The 21066-nt window shown below is 35.3% G+C and overlaps 2 protein-coding genes across 3 annotated transcripts in view; one reads left to right on the top strand and one right to left on the bottom strand.

Moving 5' to 3' along the window:
- The window catches only part of LOC139691185 (leucine-rich repeat-containing protein 40-like), a 42114-nt gene extending 28843 nt beyond the window's left edge, over nucleotides 1-13271 (top strand). For both annotated transcript variants that reach the window (XM_071588909.1, XM_071588908.1), the window contains 2 exons: nucleotides 3501-3686; nucleotides 12384-13271. In XM_071588909.1, coding sequence (XP_071445010.1) covers nucleotides 3501-3686; nucleotides 12384-12489 — 292 coding nt within the window. In that variant the 3' untranslated portion in view covers nucleotides 12490-13271. The remainder of the gene's footprint in view (nucleotides 1-3500; nucleotides 3687-12383) is intronic.
- Nucleotides 13272-14702: 1431 nt separating this feature from the next.
- Rab3 (RAS oncogene family member Rab3) overlaps nucleotides 14703-21066 on the bottom strand; it is a 209261-nt gene continuing 202897 nt past the window's right edge. Inside the window, exons 4-5 of the mRNA XM_071588910.1 lie at nucleotides 18684-18855; nucleotides 14703-18300 (exon numbers count right to left, since the gene is read on the bottom strand). Coding sequence (XP_071445011.1) covers nucleotides 18154-18300; nucleotides 18684-18855 — 319 coding nt within the window. The 3' untranslated portion in view covers nucleotides 14703-18153. The remainder of the gene's footprint in view (nucleotides 18301-18683; nucleotides 18856-21066) is intronic.

Genomic DNA, 21066 nt, shown 5'->3' with positions numbered 1-21066 from the left:
GCTAAATTTGGTTTATTTTTAAATCAATGTGTTGAATGAGTAGGTTGATATAGGTGTTTTATCAATTAAAATTCAAACAAAAAAACATGAAGGGGATCGAGATGGTGCGGGGGCTAACATATTGGCTTCCCACCCAGAGGGCCCGGGTTCAAATCCCAGCAGTGTTGAATATTTGTCTGAGGTATCTCGATCCCTACTTGAGGTGCTTTGTGGAGGGCACTTTGAGTGAGTACGCCGTCCGTCGGATGGGACGTTAAGCTGCGGACCCCTTGGCGCCTTTCGTAAAGAGTAGGCTAATGCCGACGCCGGGTTTCTCTCCGCCCTTCATCCTTTTCTGTCCATCCCCTATGGCGCAAATGACCTCAGCAGTCGGTCGCCTCCCCTAAATACTACTACTACTACTAAAAAAATGAAAGGAATTTACAACTGTCAGTGCCATGTTAATATTGCTGGACATTGAAGTTAGGACAATGCATTAAAGTCAAGTTTCTATGAAATCGTGTTTTTTTTTTTTTGCTTACCCTTAGTTTGATAACAGCTCAAACTGCACAGCATTTATATGAAGGGAATTAACCTCTCTTAGTTAAATCATGTAACCCCGGTCAGCCAGATTTACTTCAGAAGATCAAACATTGTTATATCGTGTATGTTGTAGAGGGATTTTTTTAAACTGGGAATTATGCAAATTTTATTATTCTTCTTTTGATGGAATCCCAATTATTTTACTAATTTTATAGTTTACAGTTGAATAAAACTTGGACTTAAAATATTGGTGGCAAACACTATGTGCTTGAATGTAATTTGACCATACAGGATATTATATTATGTCTGCAGGGTTTTTGAATATGAAATTGAACAGCTGTGTCAAAGTAAGGAACAGCCATAACAATCTTTTCATTAATTTTACGAATTGGCCAATTCTTTTGTCGCAACAGAGGGGTCGCGAGTGATTTTAATGGTTGGAAGAATGTGATTTAGATTGTTGAACTGCGTTTTGTACAAACTGTAAATATACTATTGGTAACCAACTCTCTGAACACCATCTTATTCATCTGAATTAATTTTTTGACATAATAGTATTCTGCATCATAGTATTTAGTTGTTCTCTGTGGTGGGGCGGTTACTTTAAGTGGGGCATTATAAAAACAGTACTGTAAGATAAATAAAAAAAATGAATTAAATAAAAATTTATTCATTGCATTAAAATAGAACATTTCAACACAAAAGAAATCTATTGGCAATCTTCATCATATACATTAGTAGTATAAGTTGAATACTAAGTTTGGTCCTGCTAAGCCAGTCAGTTCTAGCTTAACAGCAGGTGCCACGTGAACAAAAAAAGATAGCTATAAATGTTGCAATCATACAAAGACATATATTGTGTTAAGTTTTGTTCCAAGCCCTAGTCTCTTCCATGTAATAACCAGTCTTTTATTTTCCATTTCACAGCATTTACTGACTGTAATATTATTAAATTCTTAGGTATTTCATTAAAAATTAGAGGTACAGTAACCTCCAATTTTCTTCTACCTTGATTTGCATGATATATTTTTATTATATACTTATTATTATCCCTTAAACATAATTCCTTTTTTCTATATCAGGTATTTTAAATTTGTCATTATTTATAAGGCAACTTTCTGTTATCTTTTCTCTATCTCCGTAAATTCCTCCTAGTTTAGAGTCAGTTTAAAAAGTAGTTCTTGAATTAAAATTTTAGTTATATGGTAATGCAATATTCATTATTAGCCATGAGGCAAGAATTAAATGTATCCTTGAAATTAAAAGTGTCAGGTTGACTTCTACTTGACTTGCACCAGAATAATACTGTATAAGCTGAAAATATTATTTTAATTTTATGAGATATGTCGAAGTTATATCATTATGAGAATTTTCTTTTGTTACATTCTAATTAAATATATGTTTTAAAGAACATGCAAATTAAGGTAATAGTTATAAGGTAAGAATCAGAATAACTGAACCAGTTTGGTAAAATATCTAAGTTTGTAGTATACTTTGCTTGAAAAGAAATAAGGGTATTTTGCACATGAGAATGGTATTACTTGTTCATGTACATATTTTGTTTAATGCTGTGGTCCAATTAATCTCTATGAGTGTTTTTTGTGGATGAAGTATACATTTCTTGCCTTAAATTCAATTATCAATATAATCTAATCATAAACTTACAATGTGTTACTCCCAGTTTAAATTCTTAAATAAATGGGCAAAATTCTATCAATGCTTAAAAATATGTACTTTTCCCCCGGGAGATTATGTTAACGTAAGGGGTCTGACTACAACTGATGTCAGTTTATAATGGATTAAATACAGCACTTAGTATTGTCATTATGTCAAAGTGCAACAAAGACCTTAGTATTCCTATCAGTGTGCTTCCTTCTACAAGTAGACAATGTTCCATTAATCATTATTTCACGGTACTTTCTATAATTGAAATAAAGAGGTTTAAAAAAATTATATATATATAAATAATTCATGGTAAATGGATGATTGGGAAAAACTGTGAAATATAATTCATCTGCTCTGAAACAAATGTTATGATTATATGAGGGTAATTCCACAATTGAGGCCTCCAATTTTGTTATAAATGGAAAGAAGCAAAAAATTTCAATAATTGATACATCATTTTAAGCTCAGAAATTGTTTTGTGTAATTGCCATTTTGGTTGATGAATTTTTGCTGGTGTTATGAATGTTTTAGTATGTCCATGTCATACTAGCTTGTTGCCATGTTTTTGAGGAAGCATTGGACCTCATCTTTTGCCTCATTCTCGTCACTTGTTACGGGTAATGAAACCTGGGTGTTCTACTTCACACCTGAGACCGAACAGCAATCATGTGAGTGGTGGCATTCATATTCACTCAAGCCATGAAAGTTCAAACAAATACAATGTTCTGGCTAAATTATGGCAAGTGTGCTTTGGGATTGAAGTGGAATATTTTTGGTTAACTTCAGGATTCCTGGGACCACAATAAATATGAGCAGGTTTTGTGAGACTCTAAAAAAACTCAGAAGGGTGATTCAGAACAGGAGAAGATTGTTGAGCAAGGGCATAAACCTTCTCCATGACAATGCTCATCACCGAATAGTCTGAACTTGGGGCCCAGTGACTGCCACTTGTTTTCCAAGTTGAAAGAACATTTGGCCAAACAGTTTCCTCAACAACATAGCAACGAACTGGTATAACATGAGTGCAAAAACGGCCCCAGCTTCCACAAAAATACATTGACCAAAATGATGATTATGTATAATATAGAGAAATGTTTAAGTTTAAAATTCATGTATAAGTGATTGAAAATAAATATTTCTCTTTATTTATAAAAATATTGGAGGCCTAAATTTTGGGGTTACCCAATAGAGTTTATCTATTGCAAGGATCAATTGTTATTCATATGATTCATTCGATTGTATTGCTGCCTTCAGGCACAGTGTGTGTATTAAGCTAATTCAAAATTTTCTTCTAATTTGTTTTTCACCAAAAGGATGAAGAATATACCAAGTTGTGTCAAGCAGCTGCCTGCCCTGGAAATTCTCATTGCACGGGATAACCAAATAACAGAAATAGACCTTGAAATTCTTAATGGGCCAAAGTTTCTTGCAACCCTAGATATTTCGAATAATGACATCCATGTTGTGCCACCTGAACTGGGTCTTATGGAAAAGTTGAGGTAAGATAGTCTATTTGTTGCATTGAAGTTTAAGAAGTACCTATATATGGAGAAAAGCTATTGAAATAGAAGGGAAATCATGCATTTAGAGACTAGACTATCATTCGGTATTCAGTGGGTAACAGATTGTTTGAGGAATAGATGTGATTATATATATTTTTTTTCTTGTGTGTGTTATTATACGTACAATAAGAGTGTTATTGCGTCTTTGGCCTGACAAAATGTATTGCATAAGCATTTCTTGGCTCAAAATCATCTTTTCTTGAAATGAGTGAATAGGAGTGTTATCAATGAATCTGTATGGAGTGTATCTGTAGTTTTCCTCAATATTATAATTCAGGACAACATGTTAATATATTGACACATCATCAGGCACAAAATACAAAACCTGGTTTGAAATGGTAAGACGATAGAGAAAATGTTTAAGCTGAAAAAAGTGGAGGCCTTAGTGCGGAAGGGAAGTGTTAGTCAACAGGGTTAGAAGGTTGATTATTGGTTTATTGAAAAGGGGAGAGGTATTGAAGGGCAATGTCATCAATGGGGAATGATTTATGAATGGTCCGTATTTTAAGAAATGCTCCTTATTTTGTTTTACTGTTTCCAATTGTTGAAACACATCCAATGTACAGCTTTTGGATTGTAAGTGTTGGAGTTCAGGAACCATCTTGGCTTCAGCCAGGAACAATCAAAGGCCACAGTTCCCACTTATCTTGCATAATGTTTGAAGTCATTTTAAAATGTTTTCTAACCTACATATTTCTGAACAAAAGTGTTCATAGACTAGATATATATGTTATACACTTTGGGCTGATATGCTTTTAATTGACATTGAGAATGTGGTGGTAGTTAGTTGGTGAAGAAAGTTCGGAGGAAAGTAAATTAGCCAAAACCAGGAAAAAAATGTTATCATAAAGATCATGGAGTTGAAGACGTATGCAGAACTATTTGTATGAATGAAAAATATTAGTTATAGCAGTACCTTATATAAACTCTGAAATACTTTGTAAGCTTATTGAATGCCATGTGAAAAAAGAATCTTAAGAGTGGAACCTCAATTAACAAGCATAATACGGGCCAGAATCTTACTCTTGGAGCAAAACACTTGCTAAGCAAAGGTTTTTCTGATATAAAGTAAAGTAAAATACGATGATGCATTCCATGCTGAAAAAAATTAATTATGTCCAAGATAAAATATTCAAAGATAATTGGATCACATTGTGCAGAATCATGGGTCACATTCATCTTTTCTTCTGTCTTGAAGTTAACTAACCTGAATTATGAATTATATAAGTAAAAAGCAAAAAAGAATAAAATAAGTTAATTTATTATTTATGATACATTCCCAATTTTTTTACTCAAAAGCTGTGCAGAGACATTTGTTTTTGCCAACAGTTAAACATTGTGTGAAAACGCAACACAGCATTATCATCAAATGCATTTGTAGCATGCATAGCTACTACTTTATGGGGTGATGCTTCTCAATGCGCAGTGCAACAGTTTCCCATAACCTCCACATTACATTTAGCCTGCTCTTCGCGGTTTTGAATTACTCACAGGTGTCTCTTTTGGAGTTTCTGAATGGTAAACAAGCAGGGACTTAATTTTCAATTTTCTGCTTGCATTAGCTCAAAATAGCACGTAGAGACAGTCTCTCATTGGCTTGTGACTGGGCAATGCATTTCTTTGGTTAATATATTGGTTTGCTTCAGCATCCTTTTCCAAAAGAGTCCTATCTCGTAACAAATAAAAACCTGTTGCAGTAGGTAACCCTTAGAATCTATGAGGTTCTTGAAGTCACCAATGAAGTTCTCTACTGCCTTTTGAGTTAGAGCTTGCTGCTTCACCATGCTACCCAGCGCTGTGGATGCTGGTTCTTCTTTTAAACCTCTTGAACCACCCAGGACTTCCTTAAAATACTTCTTCTTTGGCCATTAATAATCATCTTAATGTCAATTAAACATCTTCTTAATGAAATCAGTAAAAATCGCTTTCGCCTTCTCACAAATGATTTTCTCATTAATATCATCACCCTGCAGATGATATTCGTGTATTCATATGGGTTGCCACCTTTCAACATATTTGAGGCTACATAGCTGTTGCATAGATAGCCTTGTCACTCAAAAGCATCTGTCTTCTTAATTTTGACTTGTTCTTGATGATATTGCAAATCGTTGTTGTCAATTGAATGTCTTTGCATTCTTGCCATGCTCACACCTTATTCTAACTTTTGAATGATTTTACTTTTCATTTCCTCAGTTATTTTTATTCTCTTATGGCCATCTTCTTGCAGTTTTTGTACTGGGTTATTTTTAAAACTCTGCACAAAAGTTATTAAACTTTGCGCAAAAAAAATCACAAATAATATGTCTTAACACAAGTTTGGAAAAATTTGTGATCAATAGCAAGACTAAAATGCTAGTGGTATGAGTGCCAAGCACAAAATGAAGCAGCAGCAATGCAATCATTCTGGTAATTCCGCACTCCTTGTCATTCACTCTGGAAAAAGTCACTTGTTAATCGAGTCATTTAAAAAAATATTTTTTGCTGATAATAGGAATTACTCGTTGTGCAAGGTTATCGTTAAGCGAGATTCCACTCTATTTATTATATGATTTGTTGGCAAGGCTATAGAAAAACTGCAGGGTTGTTTGACCTGGAACATCATAAGAAAACCTTAAAGGACCCCAACCACAATTGTCTACCTCAATGCCGGTTTGATAGATTAGGATAGAGCTCATCTAGTTATAAGCCAATTCCCAGTGTTTCCTGATGGAAAATCGGTAATGACAAAGTGTGTATGCTTGTGTGTGCTAATGCTGATCAGATCTAGAAGTTATAGTGTCTTGCCATGGGATAATATCACAACTCTGAGTAGGGTAATAAATGACCTCTCTCTATCTTAAAATAATGCAATCAATGCATAGTTAATTTAAGTTATGGCAACAGAGTGACATCGTAATGTCTTGTTTCCTAAGTTGTGAATACCAAAGCACTACTCTGGATATTCTTTAGGAAGAAATAAATCACTTTTCATTAAGTACCATTGACAAGTGCATGTCCCAAGAAGAATTTCCATTGAAATGTAAACAAGTGACATCTTGGCATAATTCATTGGTTAATTGCTAAATCACTCCAATAAAAACATTCTTCTAATGAAGATTCACTAAAATCTAATGAATTCAAGTGCCACTAAAAAAAATTGTATTGCAGTATCAAACAGCATCAGCTTTAATATTTTGGCAACATTTAAGAGTCAATGTACTTCAATGGTGGGTTGTAAAATTTAAGTATGCTGTAGAACATCTGTGACCATTCTTTTAATCATTTCAATTGAATATTATAAAAGAAAAATAATGCCAATTTCCTGAAGTTAGGACCTTTATTTAAATAAATACTTGATCAGTTAGTGCCATTATAATGGAAGTAGATTGAATATGCATTACAGATGTTTATTCTAAGATACCTGTGAAGTACTGCTGACTTAAATTTTTGGAGAAAATCTGCAATATTCAATTATGTTTACTTCATATTTATATTGGGTCTTCTTATACTTTGGGGCTCCAATGTATTATATGGAGTCATGAGAAATCATCAGTGATCATTTGTGCCCAAGGTTATAAGGAGGATGATTTGTGTGTGTCAAAACCCTGAATAATCTGGGTTTATTCCCAGACAACCACCGGCTCAATTGTCTGGATTAGCAAGAGTTTTATCTGATAAGAAAAATTGTGTAAATGATCACCTTTACTCTGTTTTAATTTGGTACCTGTAGACCAATTGAAATTGATTAATGCAATGGTTTTATGAAGGCAGCTGAGGAAAATATAAGTAAAATTCTTGAAGACCAAATTTTTAAGGGGATCGATATAGTGTGATGGCTAATGTACTGGCTTCCCACCCAGAAGGCCCGGGTTTGAATTCTGAAGGTGGCAGATAATTTTCAGTGGTACAGGTATCCCAATCGCTGCTTGAGTTGCTTTGTGGAGGGAACTTTGAGTGAGTATGTCGTCCATCAGATGGGATGTTAAGCTGCAGACCCTTTGGCACCTTTCATTAAGAGTAGGCTAATGCTGATGCAAGGTTTCTCTCCATCCTTCATCTTTTCCTGTCCATACCTAATGGCACAAATGACCTCAGCTGTAGGTTGCCTCCCCTAAAAACTACTACTACTACTGAATTTTTAAAATTTTAAAAATTCTAGTGTAGCTTTTTTTTAATATTTTTTTATTTAAAATGAAATATAAACTAAAAATACACCAGCTTCAATACTGACATTTCTATAATGAAAGCGATGCATTGAAATACTTCCCATACTGAGGGGGAATGAAATAATTTGATTTTCAATATTTAGCGTGTAAAATCTTTAATTAAATCAGTTTCTGGTTGGGCCAAAATGAAGATTATCCTAGATATGTATAAATGATCCTATCCATTTTAGTATTAAAGCAGAAAAAATCAGGTAAGCATGAAGAAAATGAAATTACTATTATCCTGCCTGTTTTCGTAACTAACTTAGAAGACATTAAATGGCAGTAATGGATGGGAAAATGAAATTTTGTGAGAAATAGTCAATGGACCAAGAGGTAAATTTGTGATTAATTGGTAATAGGCTCGAAATGGCTGATTACATGATGCCTATTGGTTAATTTGTGCATCCTTAGATCCGTAATCATTAGATACATTTCTTAGGTGGTCAGTATGATTTTTACATTTCAGTCTGATAATATTCATTGTTGGCCTTAAACTGTGGAAACTTACTTGTACAAGCATTGTTTGTATTAAAAGTATTGGGAAAAGTTTAGGGAAAATAGATTTATTTCAGATATTGCTATGAGATTAGCTGAAAATTCTTCAAAAACCATTGCTTGAGCATGAACACACTTTTGACTGTGGCTTTTCCATGACTCAAAGGCTCCCTGGTAGGTGGATTGTGGAAGGTCCTTAAGGGTACTCGTGCAAGCTTCTTTGACGGGACTTAGGGTTCCATGGTGGCGTCCTTTAAGGGAGGATTTCACTTTTGGGAACAGGAAATAGTCTGCTGGTGCCAAGTTGGGAGAGTAAGGGCATTGGGGAATTGTTTTGATGCTGTTTGCAGAAGGTCTTTGCAAGCAGACACACAATTTTGCTCTTTGTTGTCCTTCCGAGACCTTTGGGACGAGTTTAGCACAGATCTTTTGCATCGCCAAATTTTCGGTGATAATGGTGTGCACTGTCATTTTGTCAATGCCAATATGGTCTGATATCATGCGCACACTTAATCGACCGTCTGAATTCAGTACTTCATGCACATGTCAGGAAAATATTGTTACCAATACTTTTTATACAAACCTTGTATGCATGGGAAACTGCGGAAGACTTTCATACTTCTTCATGGTACATTGCAAACCACTGCTAGGATGTGTGACTTGGGGTGATTCCACACCAGGCATTCAACATTAAAAATAAGTTTTTCTTAATTTGTAGCTATAATATATAATGTAAAATAATTCAAATAAGGTAGATTTTGATAACTACAGGTACATGCATTTTGGTATATAAATGAGATATAAGTTAGCATATGAGAGGACCTGTTAGTAACAATAAGGACTGTAACTAAGGCTAGATGGGATAATGATGACATACTGCATTCTTAAACTTTCTGGTAGATTTGACTCCCTGTGTCTCGCACCCAGGGCCTCTAGAGCCCTTTTCTTATCTTTAGGTCCAAACTTATTCTTTCTGAGAATGGGCCAACTCCCTTCTGTCCCAAACAGGTTCCTCCCTCACTCATTAGGTCTTACTTTCCGTCATTGTCAGATATGGCCAACTTTTTCCATCTGTTCACCACCTTCAATGAATAAACATTACCTGACTGGAAATCAACAAATTTATGTGACATTTGAAGTCAAAGTGATCTTTTTCGTGATTAAAACAAAAATATCTTATGTGTTTTCTACAATTGTGGAAAATTTTAATTTAACAATTTACAGAATTTAAAGCTCCACTAATGAGTCATTGAATGCACTCTGTGGTGGTCACCCTTCAGGACTTTTGGAAAGAAAAGGAACTGAGGAAATCTTAAGGGTCTTCTGCTTTGTCTTTTAGAGAGAGGGGCACACTTGTCATCTTTTCTCTTTATGGAAGCACAAGATAACGATCAAGCTGCCATAGCTGGAGGGTTAAAGAATTACATTATGAGGATCCTCGTGCATGAGGATTTGAAAGTGATGGCTCAGGAAATAATTTATTTTCTCTTAGAGATACTAACATAATTCAATGATTAACTTGCATGTAATAATTGATTTCAGAAAAGAGTAGAAGTCTGAGATTGATTTGACATCCATTAAGTCATACTAAGAATGGTTCTCATCCACCCTTATGAATGTCACTGCAATACATCTTATATAATATACAATCTTTCATCAATCTTATATGACATACAATCTTTCTGTAAAGTGCGTAGTCTCATTAGAATGCAAAAATTTTAACTTCTTCTTCCTTTCATGTGTGAAGCTATAAACTAACTTAATATATGGTGCTAAAAGTTGTCAGCATGAAGATGAGACTTGGTTTTGCTTCATATTGCATGATTGATCTTACCCTGGAGTGAATTTATGTCTTCATATGTTTGGACAGTCACTTTTTCATATAAGTTTTTAAGAGCTAATGCCATCACATTATTAAGTTTGATCTGATCCCTTGTACTTACCTTAAGGAGGAGTCTGTCTCCAACAAATGGCAGAAATACTAGAGGTGATTTCAGATATGTAATTTTTATATGGCACAGTTCCTATTGTTGTAATTTTTGTGAACTCTTGGTACAGAATCTCACCTAAGAATATACACATTTGTGTCTATTCTTATGTGAGATTCTGTACCAAGGTTGATTCTTAGGTGTCCTATACATTTTTTTAATATATGGAGTAAAACTTGCGGCATTGCTGCATCTTCAAGGAGACTAGAAATTTACCACATCTTCAGAAGACAAAAAGGCCTTCAAGAATTTGGGGAAAATGATAAAAAACTACAGATCAATGAGTTTCATTCATTTTTGGTATTCAGAGTTCTGAGTACTCTTTTTGTGGAGTTTTATATATGGCTACAATCAAAATTTAACTATTAGTGTGATTTCCCATTTTCATTTTTTCTGTGTTGTATGTGTTGCATTGCATGTATTGATTCTGTGTGTTCGCAGGATAACTAACATCTAAAACTTGTGGTGATGCAAGTTGACGTGTGAAAATTTTGGTGATGTTTGTAGAATTAAATCAAGAGATGAAGGTAGGATGGAAGGCCGCCTCTATGTGGGGCCCAGGGAACCTAGACTTGCAGGTTCATTGTTATGAGATGAATTTGGTGTTCAGGTATTCAGGCTTGGCAGCAGTCTTAATTTCACTGAATAGTTTGTGACCCTGGGCAAATATAGTTTCACAGAACTCTTGATATAGCTTTCTGGAAAGGTACTCCTAAGGACATAAGCATATATTGAGAAGTATACATTAATGGTTAGTGTTTTAGTATGGTCATGTCAGTACAGCAGAATTTTTATAATGTAGCATTAAAATACTCATACATTAAAGGATCATTTTTGAAGAAGATTAATGTTGCATAATGGGTGTAAATGCATTTTGGCCTCTGTAATTGCTTGGAGGAAACAAATTTGAATATCTTTGTCGGGGAAATAAATTATGTAGTTCCTTATCCGTACATCTGATTATGTTCTGATAAGTAAAATTAACAATTTTTTGCGTGTTATTTTTTTGTGATAGTAACTCTCATTATTACAATTCCTGCAGTTAGTCATGGTTGTGAGTAGATGCACCATAACAAAATTTAATTATAACTTTTGTCAAATTCCAAAGAAACTGTGGAAGATGCCGCAACAGTAACTTTTAATGGAGTCATCCGCTAATGTGCATTTCAATGCGACAATTTCAGAGTGTAAAAATCATTCACCTGGAATGGAATCCCAGTCAAGGCGAATGATTTTTACACTCTGAAATTGTTGCTTTGAAACAACTTTTGTATCCGAACTAAATCAGTGTGGTGACAAATCACTCATCATTCTGGTATTCCATGATTTGTATAATCAGAATTAATAATATTTGATGATAGAACGCATTTGCTTCTCTTCTCCATATTTATCTCTCCTGGTGTTCTGTATAGTTATTTTTAACAATTGTAATTAATTGGTTTTCTTTTAATTTTTGTGATTTTTTATGCATAAACTATGAGTTAATTGTCTCTGTTGTTCAGAGTCAATGTGTAAAGTGCTAAACTTTAAATAATGTAACATTTTTCAGCATGGGAGTATTTATTGTCACAAAAAAGATATTCACATCAAAAAGATATTCAGGTGGTGGTAAATTGGGGTTGAGATTGTGGTGTGCATAGAAGAAGGTAAGTAAGTTATTATTCTTTTTGCTTCAGACTGCATATCTTTCTTTGTGTTAATTCATGAAAGCATTGATCAACCTGGAAGAGAGACAAAAGCCTATCACCCTTTCATATGTTTTTATAAGTGTAAATCTGTAAGAATTTACTTTTAAGCAGTCAATAGGCAGTTTTTTTAAAGTGCCGATTGGTTATTCTGCTGGTGCCAAACCTGAATAGATGGTCATTTGAAATCTTTAAGCATAAGATTTATCAAATTTTTGCATGAAGTGTGTTTTGTATGGTGTGTTTGCTGAAAATGAAGGAATTCTGGTGTCTTTACAGGTGCTTGGAATTGTCTGGGAACCCATTCCGTGTGCCTCGGCATTCTGTTCTTTCCAAGGGCACCCCAGCTATCCTGTCTTATCTTCGTGACCGAATAGCTCACTAATAGGGCATTTAAAAAAAGGATAAGGTCTTTTGAAATTGATAAAAGAGTTGACTAGATTCGAGTTTTTTTAGAACCCTGCTGACTGGTGAAAAATACAGGTACACATGTTAGAAATTTCCACGGAAGTGATAGTTCTGCTTTTGCCATGCCATAAATATGATATTATGCCCATTATTGCCTTTAAATTATGCTTTCAAAAGTATTTTATTTATTTTTATTTTACTAGATATTTTTTTAGTTTTGGTTTACTTGGTTTAGTGATTGAAGAAGATATATACAACACCTATGTTATTTCAAATAAAAAATTTTCTTGAAAAACAAGACCATTTTGCTTTGTTAGTTAGATGATACTTATTTTTGTATGCATTTATATGTGATGGCTCTTTGTTTATAGTTTTGTTAATTAATGTATTGTTGAAAAAGTTGTACATATTTCAGTTTATCCTTATTCATATGTGCACTTATGTGTGAAAAAACTTGCCATTTTGAATAACCCTTTGGAATAATTGGGTATTCATACTCCATGGAAAAATATTGAACTTGGTTCATTTAAAATGTAAATTTTGTGTTGTTTTGTTATTGTCCTCTAAGCTTGTACATATATATGTGGTTGAAATACATTTCAACTAGTGATGTGCTCAAAGAGCTTTTTGGCATTAGTGTTTATGTAAATGATATTCATAGATAGGCAGCTATATTGAATCTTAGTACCTTGAATGTACCTTAAATGAGATTATTTGAATAAAGATTCGTTCAGTCTGGACTTCATATCCAGAATATTCCTTGAGTTTTTTATTATTCGCTTATATCCTATGAAGCTTCCCATTTTAGGGAAGAGCATTAAGCATTTTCCAGTTCATTAATTGACATATAATTATCAATAGGATTCTGTGTACAATAAAAAGAACTCCCTTTTCCCATTCTGACATTTTTTTGCTGTTTTTATCTGTATTAGTACACGCACACACACAGCCGTACATATGTGATAGGAAGTTAGTGGCTCGTGAAGATATCAAACACACATCCTTTTTTCCTATTTACAATGTACAATAATTAAATTATATTAACTATAACACTCTTTATATTTATGGTCATATTTTCTTTGGTTTAGCTTGTTGGAAATTCATTACACCATTAAATTCTCATTTGAACATAATAAATTTATCAGCCTCATTTAAGTTTTGTTGGTGACTTCTCATTCTGTTATACAATCTTCTATGTTTTCAACAGTCTGTACATACCATGCCTACTTCTTATTATGAAACACCATAATGAAAACAACTTTATAATTTTATAACAATAAAAACAAGGGTTCACAGTTTGCTACCCAGTCACACACCTGTACAATTGCTACTGCTTTCTTTCGCCCTTTAGCGAAAATGGTCATTAACCATGCCAATTTATCTTCATTCAGAAATAAATATTACCCTATAAATGATGATATTGCATCATGTACTTGGCCATCAAAATTTTCATTTTCCAACTTAGTTTTATACTTCCACACATTAGTCCTTGCATAAATGGTTATGAAACCTCCCTGTACTCCTTGAAATACTCTCTCATGGTCTATAGCACACTGAAATAACACCATTTCCTTCATCTAATTCCCATACTAATGAAATTGACTATTCAATACAACTGCTTATACCTTCTCATCACCTGATATGTGCCCCCACCCCCCCACCACTGCTATCTCTCATCTTTTTCGAGCCAAATTGAGGACAAATGACACATGTCATCTTCTCACGTTAAGCATTTACCAATTTTTTCCCCATGTTCCATTCTTATGTTGAAAGGGAATTCTAAAAACCAACAAGCTATAAGAACATTCTATTACTCCCTTAGCTGTTGTCCCAAAAGGCTGAGGAGGTTGAAACAGCATATAGACCTAATGCTATTAGATGTGATTGCATTCTTGTGGTAAGGATTATATAATATTTGATCTGCATTATTTAACTCTACAAATATTTTCCTGTATTAGTTGTCACAATGCTTTTGTTTGAAGTATCAACATAATGAATGGCAATATTTTATGAAGTTGCCTCATCCTCAGTTAACATGACCATTGTTAAGAATAGTCTTGATGTTTACCTGACATGAGTTAATCGACTCCAACATCAATCTCCAGAAGATTTAAGCTCACAGTTATCAGTGATAATATTATTATCATATGTTAACCATTCTTATCATAACAGCACAATAATAAGACCAAGGAGAGGGAAAATAGTCATGATGATACAATATCTTACACATTTAACTTTCATCGCACAATAATTCTTACGGACAATCAGCATCTGGAGAGAAAAGCCCAGAATAAGCGCAACATTCAACAGTAACTATACCTATGTACTTGTAACCCATTCATTAAAATGGTTTAAGCCCAAATAGAGATAGATTGAGTGTGCCTGATGTACATGCTGAGTAGAGTCAGGTGACATCACTGTTGTAAGTTGCACTAAGACAGAGTTTTTCACTGCATGAAAAGTTTACTCATTTTTTTCACTTTTATATATATTGGAGATCATTGGATGTATACATAAAAGACCCCCTCATTTCAGAAGCATGGGAAGCTTTCTTATGCATATTCACTAAAAAATATATGTCAAGTCCCATGCATAAGAAAGGGGGGATGTGTGCTTTCAAGAAGAATAATAGTTATATTGTAGTTGAGTTTTTTCACTTGTATTTACGTCCAGTCATTTTTCCTGCTTTAGGAAAATTTATATTTTCAATATTATCCCTAAAGAATAAATCTTAACCTCAATCCCAGTTTGTGAAATTATTTGGACAACACTAGTAAGATATATAATTTGTTTGCTTATTATAAAAAATTAAAACATTTTCATAGTAATAAATACTGATCAAACTCATTCTTTACATTCTCTAACAACTTTTTAGGGACAGTGGTGTATTTCAACCTCAAGACATCAGGTTCTCACATTTAAGGCAACCTGAAGCCTCGTTAAAATGTAATCATTTATGTTAAGCATCGACTAATAAAAATTAAATTGAAGATATCCTCAAAATTATTCTCTTTAATGTAATATGTAAGACTTCAGCTGCATAGGTAGGATTTATTGGTTGTGATTATGACGAGAAAGTAATGACATTTCTGAGGACTATTTAGTGATGACGTTATAAGCAATTCTACAATGCTTTGTAAATACGAAGTTACACAAAGATCGAATGATGGCTAGTTCAAGTGAAAAAGTTTTTGTCCATTATTAATGTCTTCATTATGAAAGAAAATAAAACTGATAGAAAAGTGTCAGCAACATTTTGTCCATTACAAATGTTCCATTGAGAATCATCAATTTGTGAACAAGTGGGCATGCACAATCATTTAAAATTGAAATGGACAGTTTTTTAATAGTAAAGATCTTTGACGGTGTTATCGTACTTCAAAAAGGCAGTATCCAGAATTAGGAAACAACGTCACATGAGAGTATTGTGAATGTTATTATTTACAAATTCTAGAAGAACTACTGGAATTAGTCCTCTCTTTTGCCTGAAATCATTTCCATAGCACCACTTCCCATGATTTGCTTGACAGCATAAGTAAAGAAATGAACTGTATGATCTGATGGGGTAATAGAGATAAGGTAGATTGTGTATGATGAAGTGAAACAAACTGGCCATTACATATTCAGAGGTAGTTAAGGGAGATAATACCATAAAGATATTCAAGAAGCCTGAGAACTAGCAAGTACTACATCATAATTTATTTAGGCCTCTTTTTTTTAACAATGACTTCTGGAACAGATTGGATCACTGATTTCACTTTTCTCAATATCTTATTTCCAAATAAATTTCCATTTTAAGACCTGTCTAAATAACTTTTCTAACAATTTCAAGAACAATGCACAAACAGGGTAACAGGAAAAGCATCTTTTTTACCTAATGTAAACTGTGGTTGTGAAACAAAACAGTTTGGAAAAATAACAGTGACATATATTTTCATTTGTCAGTTTAAATCATCATCAAGTACTTCTTAAGTAATTAAATATCTGGGCTCATTTTAACTATGATGATGCCCATAACAAGTCAATCCTCTAGTAAAAAAAAATCATTGAGACTCAATTTTAAAAATTAACTCCAAGGATGATGTTAAGAATTTTCATTGCTCTTCCTGCAAATAAAGCTACTTTTGCCAATATTGCAACAATTGGCAATTTTATTCTCTCTTAATTACAACCACACCTGCATCATGCATCTCATTTATCCCTGAACACAGCTTATCTCATAAAAACAAACAGCAGATCACTTAATTTATTGACTTAATTTCTTGCCCTCAGCTGCATTAATGCATATATACATATGCATATATATATATATATACTTTTTGAACTTCACGTTGAAGGAAGAGAAAACTTCTGAAGCCTGTTCTTGGCATGATAGGGCATTAATGCTACCTTTAACATATAAATGGTCGCTTGAAAAGTCCCAAGTTTAAGTGGTATTACTTTCATCAAGGAGGACATTGAGTTTGCCTGATTTTACATTCAAGGCATCCAAAAAACAGTCAGAATTGATAGGGAAGAAGTTAAGAAATGCACCACCAAGAGTGTGTGTGTGTTTACAATTCCTTTCAATAATTCCACAGAGACATAGTCACCCTAGCAAACACCTCAGAAGAGACGACTATGAAAGAGCTGTTGAGCCAGCTGAAACAGTGACTAGCCGTACAAGTGGTGTGTGCATCATCATTGGAGGCACGAGACTGCACCTCCTGTGCGTGACTTTGCATTTTTTGGGGATGATGGAAGAGGAATGTAAAAAGGATTGGAAGGAAGGTCAAGAGGTCATAGACAGAAAGTATAGTTGGGAGTGTTCGTGAGGGTGAAAAAAGAGGAAAGGTATTCATGGGAAGGATACATAGAGCCTTACTTCAGGGTCATGTTTATATATATATTTATATGTATGTATATATTTATAGAGATCTTAAATAAGTCCTTTCTTCATTTTCGTCAACAATAGCAAAGGGTTAATGGAAAGAAATGGACCAAGATGGAGGATAGAGGAAATTGAGGGAAGAATCAACCTGTGAAAAATGCCATTTTGGTGGCGCACACTTAAAAATTGGATTTCCTAAACATGACACAAATAACTGAAACATTTATATTTCGCACCATAATCAATTTCATGGTCTTCGTGTGTGCATGGCCTCCCCACCTCTCTCCCGTGTACCCCCTCCTCCTCCGTCTTCCGCACTTCATCCTCTTCGTTGAGTTGGTGAGGGCTCAGCAGGAGGGCGAAGGCGACGCCGAAAGGATAGCGGCGGGGAGCGACGTCGGAGACGCCTAAGACGATGACGCTGCCCCCTTCCGAATGACTCGCCTTCGGCGGCGTCGTCGCGCACGGACGCCCTCCGTCTTGGTCGTTGAAGGGTTGCGGTGGTCTGTGGTCGGCTCCCGACCTCGGCTCTCCCGCCCTCGGTCTCCCAACGCTGCCGCCTCGCCCCCGTCGCGCTTGGTTCCGCCTCTCCCGCCGCCTCCTCCGCCGTCGCAGTTGAGGCTCGCTAAGTCTGGCCGCAGTTGCAGTCGCGGCGGGGGTGGTGGTGGAGTCGCCGGCGCGGAGAGGGTTGCGGGGCGGGTGGAGGAGGGTCGTCGGAAGGAGGGGGGAGAGGAGGGAGGCAACGGCGTCTGGTGGTCCGCGGCGGGCCGGTTAGCAGTTGCATCCGGCGTTCTGGGGTGCGTTCTGGGTCTCCGCCAGTCGCGTGCCGCCCTTCGAGGCGTTCATCAGGTTGGGGTCGGAGTCGAGGCTTTCCGACATCTTATCGCAGATGATGTCCACCAGGCGTTCGAATACGGCCTAATTAAAAAAAAGTAATTCGAATTGAGTGTTAGTACGTCGAAATTAAATCGTTGGATTGGAAACAACTAAGATATCCAAAGGCGTCCCCGAGGACGGCGAAGAGTTAATTTGGTCACATTTTATATTTTTATTCATCAGTGACCTTTCAGTAGAGACAAATTATGGATGGGAAATATCTCCATGAAACTTAATCCAATTATTTTTGCATTTAAGTGAGACAATTTAAAAAAAATCTCAACATTTCTAATTAAAAAAAATGTGTATCATTATCATGGCCTTAAAGGTCGTAGGTTAGGGGATTAAGTTTGAAATACCAGTAATAAGCACCAAATTGATACTATCTAGCTCCCAGAGTTAATCTGCTACTTCGCGTACTTTACCTTGACGTTGACATTCTCTTTGGCTGAAGTCTCGAAGAACTCTATGCCCAGCTGCTCCGCCAACGATTTGCCTCTCTCGAAAGAAATTACGCGTTCGTCTTCCATGTCACACTTATTTCCGACAAGGATTACTTGGGCATTATCCCATGAGTACGTCTTGATTTGAGTCACCCTGGATAGGAAAGAAGAAATATTGTATCATACAAATGCCTTGAATGCTGCTAAACCCGTTCAACTTGTCAATTATGTTTTGTGAAAATAAGGGGTGACCAATGGTCGCTCCTAAAAGTGTCTTTAACAAGGCTTTAACTTGTTTGATAGAGACCGAATAGATGTGTGGGACACAGTTTGGAACAAATTAGGTATAGAAGATTATATCCTATTTTTTCTCATATTTATGACGAATATTTGAAATTTGATTCTTTTACTTGAAGATTCTACCCTCTTTCAGGCCCTATCAATGTAGGCTGGCACAATCAGCATTTTCCATTGTAAACACCAGTATGCCGAAATAAAGAGATATGTATAGGTAGATGCTTGTACCCCGTATGTATGAACGGAATGGAGTTACGGAGAAATGCAAGGATAGCTACGGCAAGCCGATGGTAATTGCTGATTACGATTAGGCCGGCAAGGTTGGTAAAATTCAAATAAGGGAGTTTAGTCAGTTCGTTAATTTCCAATTAGCCAGTTCCTCTATCAGCAACAAACTAATTATCAAACTAGAGGCAAGAGGCTTATTTTGGGAGACGAATTTTTCCTCTGTCAATAGGCGAGCCAATTAAATCCTACCATATTATCATCACTCCTAATTTTGTACATTTGTTAAAATTTTTATTTTCTAATTGGTATATTAGATATATCTCTTTAGCAATGGCTTTGCCGCAATTACATAATAGAAAAGTACTTAGCATATTTGAGGAGATACAACTTTTATTTGGAATTTGTGCATGAATTTTAAATTGTTTCGAAAGTAAGAAACGTCACCTGAACAACTGCATTAATAGACCTTTAAATCTAATTTATCTAGCTCGATGACAATAGAGACATTATTAATTCAACCAAAGCCTTCATATAATCGATCTCACATTAAAAATCGAAAGCACTCATAATCAGAAAGAAATATATTTAGTAAAATTTGGATAAAATTCATTCAATCAGCTGTGATAGACAAGAAAAAAGGAGCTGTGCTCTCCCTATTTTGGGAGTTACCCAAACCCTGCCCAAATGAAACTTTTTGTTTACATATTTCAACGGAAAATATTCAGCTGACTAACATGCCTTCACATATTATTAATTCAAGCACTTCTGAATCTAGGGGAATGCCAACAGGTCCCTGTTGAATATCAACCACGAATGACCTACGTATTCGAAAGGTGCAGCGTTATAACACGATTTAATATTTGAAGACCTCCAATAATTTAGGAATCATCGACTGTTTATGTAGTCAAATGAGCCTTCGGAGCTCCTACTGATTTAATCCTTAATAAATATATTAAAAAAGATTTACTCTTCTATCAAAAAATACCTACACCCGAAACTTCAATAGATTCATCTTCAACTCTGAATGCTTCCGTCTAGCATGGCTATCCTTTTCCTACCCCTTCATAGCTTGCCTAACTTTCTCCCTTCTATTACAGTCGTAACATGTCACAATATAATTATAAAAAATGAGATTACATAGGGTCGCATACTTCCGAATACGGTTAGTTACCTGAAAAGTCGTATAAAGTTACTATATTAATTAATGCGATTCCACTAAAAAGTAATGCCTTCGAAGGTGAATGGAGTAGTAGTTATTTTTTCATGAAAGATTTATGCCATCCCGTTATTCAGAACCCTCCCCATGACGTGGTGGAAGGGATTTTAGGTTCTGCTGATTCCAAAAGTTATGCCGGCGGTAGATATTATAATTTTTCCTGGATCCTCACCCATGCACGAGAGGTTAAAGGGTAGGAGACAGACGAAAGGTCATTTTCGCAGCATGTGATCCTCAGTAAGGCGGCTGCAAAAGAAGTCTGACCCAAATTGGGCGGCCATTTTACTGATAGTGACATATTAAAAACATTGTTGAGGAAGACAACGTGAAATAACCTCATTTGATTTACCCACAAAACAATGATGAACTTAGATTTGAGTGTGAGTCCTGGGAACTACGGTACTCGGCCTGCTGGGCCGGGTGTCGTGCCCGGCAGCTGCAGAGGCAAGGCTTCTGCAGTCACCATCAAACCTTTCAGGTTGATGGACAGGACTTTGAATGTTAAAATGATTTTGAGAACAAGAAAAATTAGAAAATATAAAGCGAGAGATGGGGAGAGGAAATATAGATACGTGTATTATAGGGATTGTGCTAAGTGAGATGGAAGGATTATGGGGATTATCG

This window comes from Hetaerina americana, unplaced genomic scaffold (genome assembly GCF_022747635.1).
Source record: "Hetaerina americana unplaced genomic scaffold, ioHetAmer1.1.p SCAF_30, whole genome shotgun sequence".
NCBI classification, from domain to species: domain Eukaryota; kingdom Metazoa; phylum Arthropoda; class Insecta; order Odonata; family Calopterygidae; genus Hetaerina; species Hetaerina americana.
Note: the sequence above shows the minus strand (reverse complement) of the source record. Positions and strands in the feature narration are given on the sequence as shown.